Here is a 17,408-nt window from a genome sequence, read left to right as displayed (position 1 = left end):
GAAAGGCGCTCACAACCATGAACAAACAAGAGCGGCACCGCGCTCTTCTCCTCGCTCTTCTAGTGTCGGTGAAGGGTGCGCCGCATTCACAGCCCGCGTCATCAGGATCGTCTGAGCTTGAATTTCTGCTTGAGGAAGCCGAGGGCGTCGTTGGGCCGACGTTTAACGCGAAATAATGCTCATGAATGGTGAGGACGGTGATCCCGAGAACGCGTCGCGAGGAGTCACAGTCGAAGCTTTGAAGTTCAATGGCGTCGAATGCTCATCGTGGTCACGTGATTTATTGATCGTGTGCCATTCTTAGTCAGCAACCCGCCCGCCCTTCGACAAGCGCTTATGACGTGTTTCTGCCCCTGCTACCCAACTGCTACCAAGCTCACGGAGTTAGGTGGGCTCGAAACGGCTTCTCATTCTATCCATGTTTCTGGTAGAACGGCACCTCCGGTGTTCTTCAAGGCGGCAGCGGCCCTCCTGATCCATGCTGATGACGGCATGCCCAAGTCAGAAGACCCACAAGTCGCTTCTTGTTCCCAAGCGCATCTGCAGGCTGTAGGTGCTGTCGTTCGCAATGCGGCAAATCAACGCGCTAACTTCGAACCATCTCTTAAAGGGCTGCGTCTGCGTCGTCGGTAGAGTTACCCGTCGCTCCGTCCACTATGATCGTGCTCTGGATCGCGTACTCCATCATATTCTGCGCTGGTGTTGTGGCCAGAGGATCATCGTCACTTGAACAACGCGTGGCTGCTCTGAGAAGCCACGATGACTCCTGGCCATTGATGAATGTGTCTTCGTGTCCCGGTAGGTACTGGATTGATTCTACCTTAAGCAGTTCCGTTTACATTGACATGCGCGAACCTGGCAGGATACACATTGTCGGATCTCGAGGAGACTGACGATGGTGTTTCCGCGCGATTGACCCTGGCCGGTTCCGCGTGCAACGCCTTCGGTCATGACGTCGCCAATCTCACATTGCGAGTCACCTACGAAACTCAATCGCGGTGAGCATGTCCGCCATGTGTCGGCGAACACAGATACTGAGATTTTGCTCCTTCCAGCCTGCATGTCAACATCTTCGACACCGCCGAACAGCAGTACACCATTCCCTCTGACGTCGTCGCCCTTCAGCCCGGCACTGGCGATGCGAGTTTTAAAAAGAACTCCGAGTTCAAATTCCACTACGACGAGAAGCCATTTGCGTTTTGGGTCACTCGTCGGGACGAACCAGACGCGCAGCCCATCTTCGACACCCGTGCCAAGTCGCTTCCTCCAACGCCGATCCCGCCTGTCATTGGCAACGACACCCGCACCGCACTTGATGGCTTCCCCCTTGTTTTCGAGGACCAATATCTGCAGATCACCTCGGCCCTTCCACTCAATGCCAACATATATGGTCTCGGGGAAGTTCTCGCAAGCTTCGGCTTCAGGCACGATATCGGTCTGGACGGAGGCGTTGGTACGATACAGACGATGTGGGCGCGCAACATTCCCGACCCGATCGACCAGAACGAGTACGGATCGCACCCTTTTTACCTCGAGCACCGCTACAACTCGACGACGCGGCGCTCGAAGACGCATGGGGTCTTTCAATTCGGGTACGTCTGCTCCTCGCCCTGGATACTTCCTTCTAATACCTGTCGTCAGCGCTGCCGGTTCCGACATTCTCTTGCTCACCCCTCCATCCTCCCCCGTCTCTCTCGTCGAGTACCGCCTACTTGGTGGCACACTCGACTTCTACTTTTTCTCCGGACCCAGCCCGCAGGAGGTGATCGAGCAGTACGGCCAGCTCATCGGACTGCCCACGTGGCAGCCCGTATGGGGCTTCGGCTTCCACCTCTGCCGCTGGGGATACGCCAACGTTAGTGAGACACGCGAGCAAGTGGACAAGATGCGCGAGGCGAACATTCCGCTCGAGGTCATGTGGAACGACATCGACCTTTACCATCTGACGATCGATGGACAGGGATGTGTTCATGAAGAATCAAAATGGTAGCGAATATCTGGGGCAGATGTGGCCCGGATACACCGTGAGTCCACGTGTCTGTCTCCGACTTTCCGCTCTACTTAACATCGGCGCTTCGCAGGTTTTCATGGACTGGTTTGCGAACAACAGTCAACTCGTGTGGAGTGAGGCTATTGCAAACTGGTCCACCAGCGTTAATTTCTCGGGCATCTGGCTGGATGTCAACGAGCCCACTTCCGTCTGCGCTGGCTCATGGTAAGCGTGGTTTAGTTTTCGCGGACACAAGCGTTTTGACATGCCACTTGCAGTGGTACGGGTGCTAATCTCTCAGCCGCCACTATCCCGACGTCCCACTTCCCCGGGGAGCCGGGAAACGCGGTGACTGAGTATCCGGAAGGGTACGTCTCAATTAATTCTCCTCCGTTCGAAGCTGACATTTTGCTTCAGTTACAATTCAACGCTCTGGGGCCCAAGCGGGAATATCACCATCAACGGCACCTTGACGTTCGGCAACAACAGTGCGGACTTCCCTGGCGTCACCTTCCCTCCCACGAAGCGGGGCCTAGGCTCCGCTGGCCTACCCGTAGAGGACTTGAACACGCCTCCATATGCGATTCATAACGGTATGTGATTCATACATGATGTGCGCGTATCCTTATCTGATAAATGGTTCAACTACATGTGCAGGCGACCCATCCATCGCAGACAACACAGTCTCCCCTAACGCCACGCATCAAAATGGTCTCGTCGAACTCGATGTTCACAACCTCTGGGGGATGATGGAAGAGAAGGCGACGCACCTCGCCCTACTCTCGCTCCGCCCGAACCTCCGCCCGTTCCTCATCTCCCGCTCGACCTTCCCTAGCTCTGGGAACTGGACAGGTCATTGGCTAGGCGACAACATCTCCAAGTGGCGGTACATGTACCTCAGCATCCAGGGCGTCCTCCAGTTCCAGCTCTTCCAGATCCCCTTCGTCGGCGCGGACACGTGCGGCTTCCAGGGCAACACGGATGAGGAGCTGTGCGGGCGGTGGATGCAGCTGTCGGCGTTCATGCCGTTCTACCGGAACCACAACGTGCGGAGCGCGCTGAGCCAGGAGCCGTACCGGTGGGACTCGGTCGCGAACGCGTCGCGGACGGCGATCGCGGTTCGGTACAGCATGCTGCCGTACTGGGCGAGTTGGTTTGTACGTTCGTGTCTTCGTGATTCTGACGATAGCGCAGTACACGCTGTTCGCGAACGCGTCGATGCACGGGACCCCTACCGTGCGCGCGCTGTTCTTCGAGTTCCCAGACGAGCCGGAGCTCTTCTCCGTCGACCGCCAGTTCCTCATCGGCCGCGACATCCTCGTCACTCCCGTTCTCACCCCCAATGTCTCCACCGTCGACGGTACGTCTTTCCTATCTGGTAACTCATACACCCAAACTCACCCACGCGCGCCACAGGCATCTTCCCGGGCCAAGGCCGCTCGACCTGGCGCGACTGGTACACGCACGAAGTCCTCAACGCCTCCATCTTAACCAACACCACGCTCCCCGCGCCGCTCGGCCACATCCCCGTGCACGTCCGCGACGGCGCCGCGCTCCTGCTGCACGCGGCGCCCGCGTACACGATCGCGGAGACGCGCGCGGGCCCGTACGAGCTGCTCGTCGCGCAGGCGGCGGACGGGTACGCGTTCGGGACGGCGTACATGGACGACGGGGAGAGCGTGCCGCCCACGCCGAACTCGACGCTCGTTGTCAGGGCGCAGACGGGGCGAGTGTCGGTCGAGCGGGAGGGGACGTTCCTGATCGAGCAGAGGCTGGAGAAGGTGACGGTTCTCGGGGCGGCGGGCGCGGCGCCGATGGCGGTGAGGGTTAATGGGGCGAAGGTGGGGAACTGGACGTTCGATGCGGGGGTGGAGAGGCTGGTTGTGGGCGGTCTGGGAGTTGATTTGAACGGGCGCGTGGTGGTGGAGTGGGCTTAGCTAGGTACGTGCGTGTGCCTCTCGGAAGGGTACCGTGAATCAATTTGGGTGTCCGTATGACCTGCGTGCGACGTCCGTAGCTAGATGCGGAGCGCAGAAAGCGCCGTCGACGACGTTCGCTCTACGAGAACGAAGTGCGAGGCTGAACTGCCTCGCAGGCTTGGCCGGCACCTGCGGGCTTTTATTGTGGCTTTGGATCGTGTCATCCATTCTCTTAGCTACATGTATATGTTACACATTAGAGAGTAGTTATACGAATACAACTCTATCGAGTGTATGTTTCTCTTCCTTGGCCAGTACAAATGATTTCCAACGTCTTTAACCCACTCAGTCGTGACTTACATATATCCCAGAGCAGGGAAAAATCCATAGTTTCGTCGTCACCATACCTGTCGATGCCACGGTAGATGGAACGTTCTTCTTGGTCGAGATGCAAACTCAATGTATGCATAGAAGTTAGCGGGACCAGATGTTCCACAAACTGCTCCTAACACCTGTTGTCAACTGGCGGGCTACAACTTATATCAGACATCAACTCACAAACGCTCGAGGAGACTGTGGTGCATGAGACGTGTACTTGCGTGGCTCGCGATGTAGACCGACAGTGTCCAAATGACGAAAGGTTTGGACGAGGTAGTCCAGAAGTTGTCCCTCATTGGCGTCGACTTCGTAGGCGATGGAAAGCGACTTGAGGAGGGGGAGATCGAGTTTCTGAAGTACTTGAAGTGCGGCAGCGATTCGCAACGGCGTCACATCCAACACCAACTCATTTCGCTTCTGAAGCCAATCCTCACGAGAAGCTTCCTTCACTTCCCACGGAGAGGGACAAGAAGGAAAAGAAATTGACCGGAGGATGGGAGGGATGTGCGACCACAGCTGGTCTTCCGGGACGGGATGCGTGGCCAGTAACTCTTCCAACTCCGGCCACTCGACAGTGGCGTCGTAATCAATCGGCCATATGGCCTGAGGTATGTCGCTGGGACGCCTGGAGAACCGGAGGTGTAGGTAGCGGAGGCGAGGCATCCGAGCGAGTACGGCGATCAGAGGGACGTGCGTCGCGTGAGTGGGTGGAAGTATACCGTAAAGCGTGAAGTGGCGAAGGTGCGACCAGGTACAGTCGTGCATCTCTTGCAAAGGAGCGTTCTCCACCGGTATCTCCAGGGTGTGGAGAGTGCTGTTGAGGCGCGGTACGATGCGTTTGAGCAGTGCGGCCTCAGATTTGAAGGTGCAAGGCTGGTGGCGGAGAATGTGGACGGTGTACACGAGCGACATGAGAGGGGGAAGTTTGAGTGGCTCGTGCTCACCCTCCAGCAGCGTGTGGCTCTGGCGATTATAGAGGTAGCCTGATATGCGAAGATCGCAAAGCGTGGGGACGGAGAGCAACGCTAGTAGGATTGGGAGAGGCACGCCGCATTGAAGGGTATCCATTTTCTTCATGGATTCTCTTGGATCCTTGAGACCGCTGTCGATGACCACAGATCGAAGCGATGGCATCTGTGCGAGCGCGATGCGCAAAGAGCCCGCCGCGCGCTCTTTGCGAGCTTCACCTTGGCGTTCCGGCAAGTGAGGCCACCCGGCGAGTGAACCATTGCGTTGCCTGTGGAGAACGCGAACATTTAAATGCAAAACCCTGTGAAGAGCGTGAATTTCGAGCACATCAGGACCGTACTTCGTCACTCACCGCACGTATGGCCATAAGGTCTGTGGAATGAAGGGTGTGGAAGAGTCGTGAGGGTGGCCGGAGAAAAGGCCTACCTCCCTGAAAATGATGTGCATACAGTATTCGCGCAGCCACTTGCAGACGAGGGAAACAGGAAGAAGCGGATGCTGTTTTTGGGGAGCTTTTGTGTCGGATTGCGATGGCCCGGAGGTGCGGCTTCACTGAGACAGACGATACCGAATATTATAGATAGAACATCGTCATCCAGAGTATGAAACATATCTCAAGAGTCGACGGTGCTTGATCTGACTAAATCTTCGCAGTTGGTGGTGGAGGGAAACGTTTAGAATCTCATGCGCCGATGTTCAAGTCGCGTTGTAATTACGTAATGGAAATCCGCACGCACGTACCCCAGCACGTGCTCAACCCAACACGACCCGGCCGTTTATGCATACTCTGGCTACCGAGTCGGAACAAATTCGCCGACTTATTGTCTTCACGACTGTCTGATACGGGATTCTAACATGCAGCCCATTCTTAGTAAGATATGGAGACTTGCAGGGAGAAGGGAAATTACCCGTCGTGAACATCCTCACATCTTCACTCACATAAGTACGACATGCAAATCAACGTGGTGTTCGAGTAACACCTCAGATATGGGGAAGCGCGAAAGATGCGCGATTTCTACGCATGTTATTTGGAAGACACGGGGAGTGCGTTGGGGCGCATGGGGCACGCGCGCGCGCTGCTCGTGCCCGTCGCACTGAATCTAATCGGGCCCGTCGGGGTCTCATCCGCCGTAGCCGCGACCGACGCAGAGGACGACGTAGAAGCCTCCCTAAAGCCGAAAGGGGAGCAAAGTCAGCGATGCGTGATCTGGAATCATGCTGGGATGCGAGATGCGGGGATGTAGAGGAGAGGGCGGTGTCTGCGGAATGGAAGGTACTCACTCTGAGCTCGCGGACCTGGGGTCCGTGTCGGTGTTGAGGAGGATGGGCGCCCATGAGTGACGTTCGTCTTTGCCGGCCTGATATTCGAGTTCTAGAGCTACGAGGGAGCTCGTGCTGCACATTCCGACGACAGTCGCCATGACCGCGGCAGAGCCAGGCTTCGCTGTGTGCCATATGTCCGGTCGGCGCTTGACTTGTTCCTGTGCGTTCAAGCCAGGGTGTTGGTGTTTCCCACGACGTCCATGACGCGGAGGGCCACCATCGTAAACTGAGGGTGCATGATGAGGGGGAAGACGTGTCCACAAGCGATCCTCGGGAATGGGCTTTGACACGATGAGCGCCTCGAGAACAAGCTACGGACGCGCTACTGTGATCGCCACGGTGGAGGGCCAGGCCTGTCGGCCAACGAATACGTCCCGGCGTCGTGCGAGACGAAGGTGAAGGTGGAGTCGACGGAGCCGTCGCATCCGAGAAAAGACGGCGATGAGACGGAGGGTGGTCGCCTCGTGCTTCGTCTCCATCCGATTCCTCACCGCTTCCCGAGCTGGATCCTCGAGTCCCGCGCACTCCCGTGATTTGAAACTTGAGCGCGAGCATGTTAGGGCACGGCGTTGCGAACCGCTCTAGGATACGGAGTGCCTGCCGCTCGAACGCAGGCAGGAACCGCCCGACCTCGACTTCGGCGCCACCCGAGTGGGGCCAGTCGAGACGCGCAGAGCGCGGAGCGCGGAGCTTTAGCGGGAGATGTTCCCGGAGGCGGTCGCACACGGCGGGGCTGGCGAAGAGGACGCATTAGAGATCTGGCCACAGGAACGTGGTGTGGGGAACATACTACGACTTCCGCGCGTCCTTGAGGTCATCGGCGGCAGCAAGTGCGAGTAGTGTCAGGAGGAGGAGCGCAAAGAGGGGGGCAGCAGTAGAAAACGAAATTGACCAGTCGGTGTTCGGCGGTGGGCGCCTTCCGGGACTCGTGGCGCCTCCCTTGCCAAAAGAGGCTTGCTACTCAACGCCATGACGTCATGCCCGTTGGGGGCGGCGTCGATGACCCGACGACGATCCTCGCGCGCGGGTGCGCGATGCAAGCAAAGACCTTGGCTGGGCTCGCGGACGGACGGAGGAGGAGCGCGAGGCCAAGGCTTTTTCCGCCCACAAACGCCAGTAGACGCAGGCGAAAGAGAGACGGTCGGCTTGCTGTTCCCAGAGTGTGCTCGGAATACAGTGGGCCCCTGTGCTCAAGGGCACGCTCGACCTACAACCGCGTGTACGCCGAGGCCGAAGGGTTCGTCTCCACCACCGGGCCCGACCTTGACGACGTGAACGAGGTTACGTATGTCGACAGTTCTCCCAGCCTTCCCATGCCCGACGTGGCGCTTCCGCCCTCGCCGAGGTCGATATCAAACGCAACGATGCGCCTCGTCGACATCGGCGGACCTCGATGTCGAAGCGGAGCGTCTTTGAGGTACTCGACCGAGCAGGTCGCGGCGCATGGCGTGGAGACACGGAATTGGTGAGCTGGGGGTGCTCGAGTGTGAGGGAGCGGAGCTTGGCCTCTGCGCACTTGTTCTTCGCGGGGTGCTTGATGCGCGTGTTTTGAATTTTCGACCTAGTAGTCGCCGATGGTGTCGTCGCGGGAAGTCACGAGGGAGAAAGCAAGGCCCTGGCTGACGGAGAGGAGCGAGAGCTTTAAGGGCAGATGCCCCGAGGTCGACGAGGAGCTGAGTACCGTCCGCGCCGAGACACGGCGGAGGAGGACAGCTAGGGGATGAGCAACTTGACAAAGATAGTGGCGACCTCTGACACGTCACAACGAGATGGACGATGACGGATTCCAAGTGGGGTGGGCGGGGTGGGACACGGCAGAGGCGTTGGGAGATTGGAGACTCGACGTGGGGTTAGGGTCTGGCGAGGCGCAATCTGGAGCTCCGGTGCGGGGAATGAGGATGTCTCTCCCTCTTGTGAAGCCGGATAGACAGGTGGGGGCGGGGAACAAGCTTCAAGAGCCGGGCTGGCTGCTCACGATGATGATAGACCATGGAGACAATGAGGTGCAGCGTGCTACTCCAACGGCTCGAACCGTAGCCGGCGCGAAGAGCTTCGAGCCGCTCAGATGCGTCACTAGATAACGGTTGAACAACTCAATTCAGTATCACCAACGATGAGAGCGGTATACAGGGACAAGGACGTACATAGCAACGCCGGTAAACACCATGACTCAGGCACAGCGGAGAACATTGGCCGATACGGTTCGAAGAATATGCCGCGACTGGGGAGGGTGAATCTGTGTCAAAGCGAGGGTACTTCAGTGACAGCTTTGAATAACATTCAGGTAGATACCGCACAAGTTTGAACTCCGTGATGTTTCTGGGAAAGAGATAGCAAGCATCATCTGCATGGGCGCGTTATGCGAGACGTGGACACTCACCGAATCATCAAAAAGCAGAGCTGCGGTACCAGACGAGCAGGGTGTCGGGGAGATCGTCGGCTGCTGGTGTTGGCAACGTGTAGATGAAGGGCCATGCGCGATGTTCGGTAACATTTCCCCCATCAGCGACGAGATCTCCTTCGAGGCTGCTCAAATCTCCTGTTCTGTGGCGTGTATCTCATCGGCATCGTCCGCTGGAGAAGGGAAATACACGTACCCGTATCAATCACGAAGGCCGTCCTCTGCAGCTTGAACTCTGCCCGAGTACGCAGATAAACAAACCTGTTCACGGACAAGCCGAGAGACGGAAATGCATGATGGGTAGACAGAGTGGGGATCAAGAACTCCATCGGCTTGAGAGGATGCAGGCGAAAGAAATAGCGTGCTACATACCTGTCGTATGTCCATCCCTTGTCCCCCGCCACAGACGTCAAGGTCATATCGACGGTGCAACATCGCAGAACAGTCCCTGGAACCGAAGCAAATGACCCCTAGTTAACGGGAGAGCTATTTCAGCAACGTAGATAGTCCTCAGTCCATTGGATACTCACATTCGCACCCCGTTCTCCGGTGCTAACGTCTACTAACAAAGACGTCCTGCGGAGTGTTCATTGCCGTGCCTTGAAGAGGGGCCCAGGAAGTGCCGCGATAGGTACGGAAAGCGGGATCATAGGCAAGCTGAGAGTTGTATGGCTGTCGGAGGTACACCCGGGGAGGAGAAGATGGTCGCAGTCGCTTGTCCGCGTCGCGGCGTCAGTCACATGGCTTGTTGATCTTGACTTCTTCCCACACTAAAGCGCCCCCTCGCGCGTCTGCCCATGGATCCGCGTCGACCTTCTCCTGCCCGTCTGAGACATCCGACGTGCCTCAAAATATGAACGATTTCTCAACGAACCAGGCCTCAGGTCTTCGTTGCTTGGGGAACGACATCCTACTTCAAATATTCGAAGAACTTCGGTCGCCGCTCAAAGGTCTCTTCCCGCTCTCGGAGGCATGCGGGCAGCTTCGTGAGCTCTGCTTGCCCGTGCTCTTTCGAGCTGTGAAGGTCAAGTCCAGGAATATTTTGCTTCACAAGGATGCTTTCGTTCCGGACTACATATGGCCTCATGTGCAGTACGACCTCGTTGCATTCCAACTTCTACCGTTTCATTCACATCCCTTGCACCTACAGAACACTCTACCTCGACGGAATATTCTGTCGCTACGAGCTCCCGAGAGGCTACTACGGCCGCGCAAATGGAATAGGGTGGGATTTGTGCAGTAAGGACGATGAAGACGGATGGGAAGCCGCCGCCATACATGAAGGGAGGGTGGCAGACTTCTTGCGAAACACTCTTCGGTTGATGCCTCGAATGCGCACCGTGGTGGTCAATATCCCCAACATATGGCCTTGCGACATCGATGACGCGTTCAGGACTGCCGTTCCTCTTCCAGCGATCATCGCTCTCTTGAGCATTCCGCATCTTCCTCATCTCGAAGTAATCGGTACGCTCTATCACATGTACGACAAAGCGCCACGATTGCTGGACATTCCTTCCATCACCCTCACCACGTTCAAGTACAAGCCACTCGTCACGAGATTTCAACCCCGTTCGTACGCTTCTGAAGCCGAATTGCTCAAGCTTCTCCTCCCGGCTCTCAGCCCGACCATCTGCACGCTACATGTTCCGATGGAAAACCTGCCGCTCTCCGAACTACCTCACCACGACTGGCCTCGACTGCGAGAGCTTGTCATCGAAGGGGAATATTCTGGAAATCGCCTCCCACCGCCTTTCATCCCTCTCCTCGCTCGGATGCCCGCACTACGTCGCCTCCACCTCTGTATCGCCCATCAGAGCTTCTGGTTCCCCAGCGATCTGGAGATCATCTGGCCCGTGGAAACGTCGATTGATATGCCGTGGCCGGAGCTTGAAGACTTGCTGGTTGCGCATCCCAACCCTGACGACAAGCTGTGGGATCACCTCCCATCGACGTTGCACACTCTCCGCCTCCAGTGTTGGCCACATCACTTCGAGATCACCACCCTCGATCCACCGATCATCTATCGCGAGGGGATGCCACGGCTGGGTGGAGGAGAAATGTCGCGAAGCGACGAGGTTGATTGGAAATCGCCGGTCCTGGGGGCCGCAGACATACGGCGGATCATGCGCGCTTGCAGCTCAAGGGCACGGGATCTCCGAAAGCTCGAGATGGAGTACAACATCCAAGAGGACGAAAACTCGCTGCTTAGAGAGATCGCAGAAAGTTTGCCCCGCCTCCACAGCCTCACGCTTTTCCGATACGATCCTGAGGTGGACCAAGTCATCGTGGGCGTGCCTGTTCGTGCGCCGCCACTGCCCCTGGTGAGAGCTTCTTCGCTGACGCCTCAGCGTTGGTTTGCTAATCTTCAATTTAGCGTTGCATAGCTGAAGCCCTTGCCTCGAGTGCATCCCTTCGCCACCTCCGCGTCTTCCTCCACTGGTCCCATTTGCGTCAGGGGGTCCCAGCTTACCTATTCAGCGGCGCGGGTGAGAGCGTGGAGAAAGAGCTCTCTGAAGTGGCAGAGGACGAGACTAACCGCCTCAGTTGCGTCCGCGCGGCCGCATTCGTTTTCGCCCAGCTGATGCCAACTCTAGAATTGGTGTCTCTCTTACCGTATGACTTCTCCGATGACTGGTCTGTGTTCCGGATCTCTCGCTCCTTCAAAGATGGCAGTGTAGACGTCACTCTTCAGTTGTAATACCTCGATGCGAACTGCGCCTCGCGGACCGGCGCATCTACGTTAGCACGGCTGTTCGTAGCGACGGAATCGGTACATGTCACGGGCCTCGGTAAAGCATATAAACGGTCTCGTAACATTTCGAAGGGCGAGCGACAGTATCACACTGAAAAGGTCCGATATCGACCATTTATAAACTCACCTTCACCTCGAGCCGCGCACCCACACGCGAGGATCGTCATCGGGTCGCCGACACCGCCCTCGACCACCGTGCCCTGCGTGAACGGGGCGACGACCGCCTCCTGGAGTTCCGCCACGATCACCTCATCGAGCCCGGGGAGGCTCGCGGAACCGCCGACGCACACAACCTCATCGACGTCGTACAGATCGAGCCCAGTGGCGACGAGCTCCTTGACCTTCGCGTACACCCGGTCGTAGATCGTGCGGACCTCCATGTCGAAGCGGAGGCGGGTGATCGTGCCGGTGAAGTAGAGGCCGTCCTTGAGGGACTCGACGGAGCACGTCGCGGCGCCCGGGGATGCGGAGATCGTGCGCTTGGTGTGCTCGAGTGCGAGGCGGAGCTTGGCCTCCGGTGCGCGCTTCTCCTGCGCGTCCGACGCGGGGCAGACGGCCAGCGTTGTCTTGGTTTTCTTCGTGAACTCCTTTGCGAAGTTCTCGATCAGCTTGTTGTCGATCTCTTCGCCGCCGATGGTGTCGTCGCGCAGCGTAGCGAGAGGGAACGCAAGACCCTGCCAGATGGAGAGAAGCGAGGGCTCGAGGGCAGAGGCGCCGAGGACCGAGGTCGACGACAAGCTGGGTGCGGTCTGCGCTGAGATCTGCGGTCGGTGTGCTGCTGGTGGTAGTGACGTCTGCCGCGCCCGCTTCCTCCAGCAGCTGGAGGACGACAAGGCCCGCGTCGGAGGCGGCCTTCTCGAGGGCGTCCTTCTGCGCCTCCTCGAACCATCTCGGACCAGCGATGATGGCACCCTGCGCCTTCTTGCCGACTCTTGACGGATTGTGGCGATCTCGGACACACCGAGACGCTGTCGGCGGCGAAGATGGGGAGTATCGGCGTGCGACGTAGCAGGGGTCTTGAACGCGGGAGTGGGGAGGATCGGAAATGGAGATGGCTGGGGCATACACCGACAGCGTGTTCGCAGCGATCTCAGGAAACCTGCGCACAACATTGAGCGTTCGACTTGCGAGCAGTGATCTCAAACGGAACGATGGCAGCAGCCGGGAACCCCGCCCGTGCGCGACTGAGACACATACAAAAGATAATGTGGGTGTGGACGGGGAGGCGAAGAACGAGACCCGCCGCACATATATCGCGCCGCCATTGTCGATCGCAAGTCAGAGAACTCACCGTGTCCTTTCCACGGAAAAATATCCCGGCAGTCGCCATTTTCGCAATGCAGCAGGCAGATCCTCATCCGCCAGACGAGCCGTGCTCAGTGTTCTCTTCGTGGAGGGAAGTCCCCCGCTAGCCTTCGTTAGGACAGAGATGGACGCATCGAACGGTTCGGGTCGTGTAAACTGAAACCGGTGGGTTCGGTGGTGTAGTTGGGTGCTGTAGAGTCAGGGGGCATGGGGATGTGGAGGGAAGGGTGGGAGAAAAGGACGGGCCGGGGCGGGCATAGTATTCGGCGCCTGCATACAGTGACTAGCTTATCTGGCGAGGGGCAACAGATAAGATAAGCGCGGGCCCGGAACCTGACAAGAGAATAGGCGCCTATTGCTCGCCTTGTAACATTAAAGCTCGTCTTTTAACTGCTCTACAAGTGTAACTTCTCCATCATGCGCGTCTATGCTGTGCGGATGAGGCCATGTACGCAGGCGGAGGGTTTGCAGCGTCGAGGGGAGATGGGCCCATATCTGATCGTCAGGCTGGGGTTGAGTGACGACAAGGTCCTCGAGGAACGGCCACGGCATCGCTCCGGAGACGTCCTCGGGCCAGATGGTACGATCTCTCGTATTTAGTCCCACCGTAAGCCTGTGGACGACGAGGAGGTGGAGAAGTCGAAGCTCGGGCATCAGTGCGAGAACGAAAACGAATGGAGGTCGGGGTCCGCCTTGGTGGTACATTCCTTCGATGACGAGCTCGCGTAGACATGGCCAATTGTGTTGCGACAGTTCGGAGAAGGGAACGGCTTCCATGGGGAGATGAAGGACGCGGATACGCGAACGCAGTTGAGGGACGAGCAGTCGCAGTAGAGTTGCCTCACGTTCATTGCTCCTGGAGTCTTGGCGTAGAGGAAGTGGCTTAGATTTGAACGTGGTTAACGTGGCGATGATCGTCGGACAGCCCCAATACGGGGGGTCGTAGGGATGATAAAGAGAGCCAATGACCTCGAAATGGCGGAGCTGGGGGATACGCAGGATGGATTCGATGACTCTCGGAGGAACTCCGATCTTCTCACCGTCCATTCCCTTAGGAAATATGTTGGGAATGTCGACGATGACTGCGTTCAACCGAGGCATTGACCGCAGAGTGATAGCCAGAAAGTCCGCCACGCGCCGCTCATGGTCTAAAGCGTCTTCAATATGCTCTAATTCGACCGTGTAACCGCTATGTGGCCTGAACCTACGGAAAGGCCCGTGGAGGAAGAGCGTTCTGATCGCAAAGTGAAAACTGGAGCCTGGGTCATCGAGCGGGGGAAGAGACTTACCGAACGTGTGGCCAAAGATGATCTGGTACGAAAGAAGCGGGATTCAGTGTCAGATCCTTCGAAGACGCCTTGACATCCCGGAAGAGTGTCGGTGCACAGAGGCTTCGCACCCACACGCAAGTTTGCGCGAGGGACGCAAGATCGATGAGCGGCGAGTGGAGTTCGTCAATGATTTTCAGCATTATGTCGTCCTCTAGACGGCGTAGCGTTCCTGGTTCATGTTTCTCCAACACAGCCATTCCTTGTGGAGAACTTTGGGATGAGATGACGAGGAACGACCGACACGGACTCGGGAGGCTACAGCCTCGACGTAGCGGCGCTCGACGAGGCTCGCCACCAGTGCTCCCCCGGCCACCGTCGCCCCCCGAGCACCGCCATCGGGTCCCGATTCATTTCTACATCCAGATCTCCAGCTGGATCTTCTGCACGCATCCGGGCCTACCAGGGCCAAGGCTCGGCCGGAATCTGAGCCAACGATTTCCTACGTCTGAGTAAGAAAGATCTACGAAGTCTACGCAGGAAAACAATAGCAATCAATCCAAACACCATTTCGACATTCTCGGTTCTTTCTCACTCAGTCGAGCCGCCTCCGCTTGTATCTCGGGCGCCTCGAGAAAAGTATCCAGGCCGATCTCCCTGTGTTCGTTCCATCCGATATGCATCCTCATCCCGCGCAGGCCCCGGAGACATCGGAGTGCGTCAGCGATATCAACCTGTGTGCGAGATCGTCGTCAGTCCTGTGCGACGAACACACGAATGATATCGTACGATGCGTTCCCAAGGAGGCCTCGTCTCTTCATCTACCGCGTCATCTCGTACGAGCGTGAGGTTCTGCAGCGCCGGAAACGTCGTCGTCACAGCCTTGAGCAGATCTTGTTCGTCGTCATCGGCGGCATACTCGATCTCGAGGACGGTCAAGTGCAAGAGCCCCGGCACAACCAACGATGCGGCGTATGGTCCAGGATGGGATGAGCCGGGCACGCCAGTGAGGCCGGATTGCGTCAGGTTGGACTGCGGATAGGAGTCATATAGTGCCAGGAGCAGTTGTAGTACGGCCATGATACTATCCGAAGCTCGCGCAGACCGGACGGCAGGTGCGCCCAAAGCTGGTCCCGATCCGCGGGTGGCTGACCGTGAGCGCCTCAAGCGCCTGAAGTGGTGCAAGCTCCATCGACGGGAAGAAGACGGGCCAGACTGGGGGAGGGGGCTCTATCCGCAATAACGCCGTGTTTATTGGGTGGTCGAATACGTCTGCAACATGGAAGCGGAGATGGCAGAGGAGGGGCATGCACGCGGGGTGTTCGCCCTCGAAGACGAGCTCGTGGAGGCGCGGCCAGTCGATGAGAGACATCTCGTGCAACGGCGCGTTCTCGAGGGGGAGATGGAGGGCTGTGACGGAGGCACTGATGGCTGGGAGGATGACCTTGAGCAGAGCCAACTCGGAGGCGTACGCTCGCGGCCCTCGCGATACGTGAAGGGCGTGTACCGGAACGTCTTGATGTGACGCAGGAGGAAAGTGGAAGGGGGAAAGGGAGGAACGGGGTCGTCTTTATGCGCGTGTCCTGCGCGTCCGATGCGTCAGCGCCGTATTGGTCTTCGTAAACTCCTTCCGGAATGATTAATCAATCTCGTCGCCGCTGGTGAACGAAAGGCCCTACCGGATGGAGAGAAGCGACAGCTTGATGGCTGATGCGCTGAGGTCGACGAGGAGCTGGGTGCCGTTCACACTGAGGCTGGAGGGAGGGGCTGAATCCCGAAGGAGGGGTCGTGACAGCGGCCCCGCTTCCTCCGGAGGACGAAGAATTCCAGCGTCGGTGACTTCCTCAAGAGCGTCCTTCTGCGCGTGCTCGAATCATTACGGAAAACGGCTGACGGCACCGTGTGTTCTTGCTGAGCAATTTGACGAGGGTCACCGTGACCGCGGACACATCAAAACACGGTCACCGGCGACAAGTTCCGAGTGGGGAATGGTGGCGTGCGACGAGGCAGGGGTGTTGGACGTGGTAGAGGGACGGAGAGGCGGAGATGCCTGAACAACATTGACCTTGTGTACGGGGAATCCGGGGGCTCTGGATAGCTGGGACAGACAGCGACGCCGCGCTCGCACTGAGAACCTACGCACAGCGTTGAGCGGCGGCTCAGGTGAAATGATAATAGCGGCAAAATCTACTCACTTCTTGCCCAAGATATGTCCAGCGAGTGTAGTGGTGTTATGTATGCGATGTTTCCACGAATCAGTGCTCGGTTTGGTGCCGATTCTGTCAATCTGTGAGCAGTGAGATCATACGGACAATGGCAACAGTTGTGAAGCCCGCCCGTGCGCAAAAGAGATACACACAACAGACAAGTGCCATGTCGATGAGTTCGTGCCCGAGCCCGCTGACCAGGGCGGACAGGTACACTGTACGTGGAGGTGTCCACCACGCTCTCGACCTCCGACGTGAGCCGCGCGGTGGTCGCGCCGAGGTCGACGATGCTCGAGACGTCCACGTCGGCGGGGAGGGTGTCGGTAGGCACGAGGGAGAGCGCGACCGGAAGCCAGGTGTGGAATGTGGGCCCCATGGAGATTAGCATGGGCGGTCTTCACGGAAGGCCACGGGGCACTCGAACTCCGTCTCCAGAACGCGCTGTAACACAGTGAAGCCCAGGCGACGTCGGGGAGAAATGTTGCGACCTTGTCGATGTCGAGGGTGACCAAGCGCGTCCATATCTGTGGTGCAGAAAGCGCGAGGAATTGCGCGGTGATCATGTGCATGAGCGAGGAGACGAACGGGACGAGAATAGGGCAGCGCACCGGTCTGGATCTCTTTAAGTTGTGCAACATTTGGGAGACTGTGCCACGTCTGCCAGCGAGTCGCGCGCGCGCCGTGACGTCGCCGCTTAGTCAGCCACGTTCTGCGTCTCGCGGGCAGAGTCTCCTGCGCGTCGCGGACCTGTTCTGCATGCCTCGGACCGTGTTAGCAAGTCATGGAGGTGCTCTGCGCGTCACAGACGCGACGCGTTCGCGTCAGGCGTCATCAGAGACGCGTTCTGCACCAGTTCTACGCACCTGACGACCGGGTCAGAACGTTGCGGAGGTGTT

At 57.9% G+C, this 17,408-nt stretch overlaps 4 protein-coding genes across 4 annotated transcripts; 2 read left to right on the top strand and 2 right to left on the bottom strand.

Annotated features, from left to right (window-relative positions):
• Positions 1-656: 656 nt before the first annotated feature.
• On the top strand, positions 657-3,927 carry BXZ73DRAFT_107906 (glycosyl hydrolases family 31-domain-containing protein; the record flags this gene model as incomplete). The annotated part of the gene is made up of 11 exons (XM_048017030.1): positions 657-798; positions 863-998; positions 1,056-1,592; positions 1,642-1,917; positions 1,961-2,024; positions 2,082-2,215; positions 2,269-2,358; positions 2,408-2,583; positions 2,648-3,147; positions 3,185-3,350; positions 3,407-3,927. The coding sequence occupies 11 exons, from the start codon at positions 657-659 to the stop codon at positions 3,925-3,927; spliced, it is 2,742 nt and encodes a 913-aa protein (XP_047871471.1).
• A 588-nt stretch (positions 3,928-4,515) lies between these two features.
• Positions 4,516-5,337, bottom strand: BXZ73DRAFT_28390 (uncharacterized protein; the record flags this gene model as incomplete). Its single annotated transcript, XM_048017753.1, has 1 exon — positions 4,516-5,337. A coding segment is annotated over one exon (822 nt), but the record flags the coding sequence as incomplete, so codon positions are not given.
• Positions 5,338-9,833: 4,496 nt separating this feature from the next.
• On the top strand, positions 9,834-11,342 carry BXZ73DRAFT_107904 (uncharacterized protein; the record flags this gene model as incomplete). Its single annotated transcript, XM_048017029.1, has 3 exons — positions 9,834-10,072; positions 10,131-11,281; positions 11,329-11,342. The coding sequence occupies 3 exons, from the start codon at positions 9,834-9,836 to the stop codon at positions 11,340-11,342; spliced, it is 1,404 nt and encodes a 467-aa protein (XP_047871469.1).
• Positions 11,343-11,668: 326 nt separating this feature from the next.
• Positions 11,669-16,888, bottom strand: BXZ73DRAFT_107903 (uncharacterized protein; the record flags this gene model as incomplete). The annotated part of the gene is made up of 10 exons (XM_048017028.1): positions 11,669-11,729; positions 11,880-12,406; positions 12,465-12,831; positions 13,741-14,185; positions 14,242-14,271; positions 14,327-14,348; positions 15,146-15,337; positions 15,459-15,736; positions 15,778-15,888; positions 16,711-16,888. The coding sequence occupies 10 exons, from the start codon at positions 16,886-16,888 to the stop codon at positions 11,669-11,671; spliced, it is 2,211 nt and encodes a 736-aa protein (XP_047871468.1).
• Between the last annotated feature and the right edge of the window lie 520 nt (positions 16,889-17,408).

This window comes from Epithele typhae (assembly GCF_022376455.1).
Source record: "Epithele typhae strain CBS 203.58 chromosome Unknown BXZ73scaffold_130, whole genome shotgun sequence".
Classification (NCBI taxonomy): domain Eukaryota; kingdom Fungi; phylum Basidiomycota; class Agaricomycetes; order Polyporales; family Epitheliaceae; genus Epithele; species Epithele typhae.
This window is presented reverse-complemented; position numbering and strand designations above follow the sequence as displayed.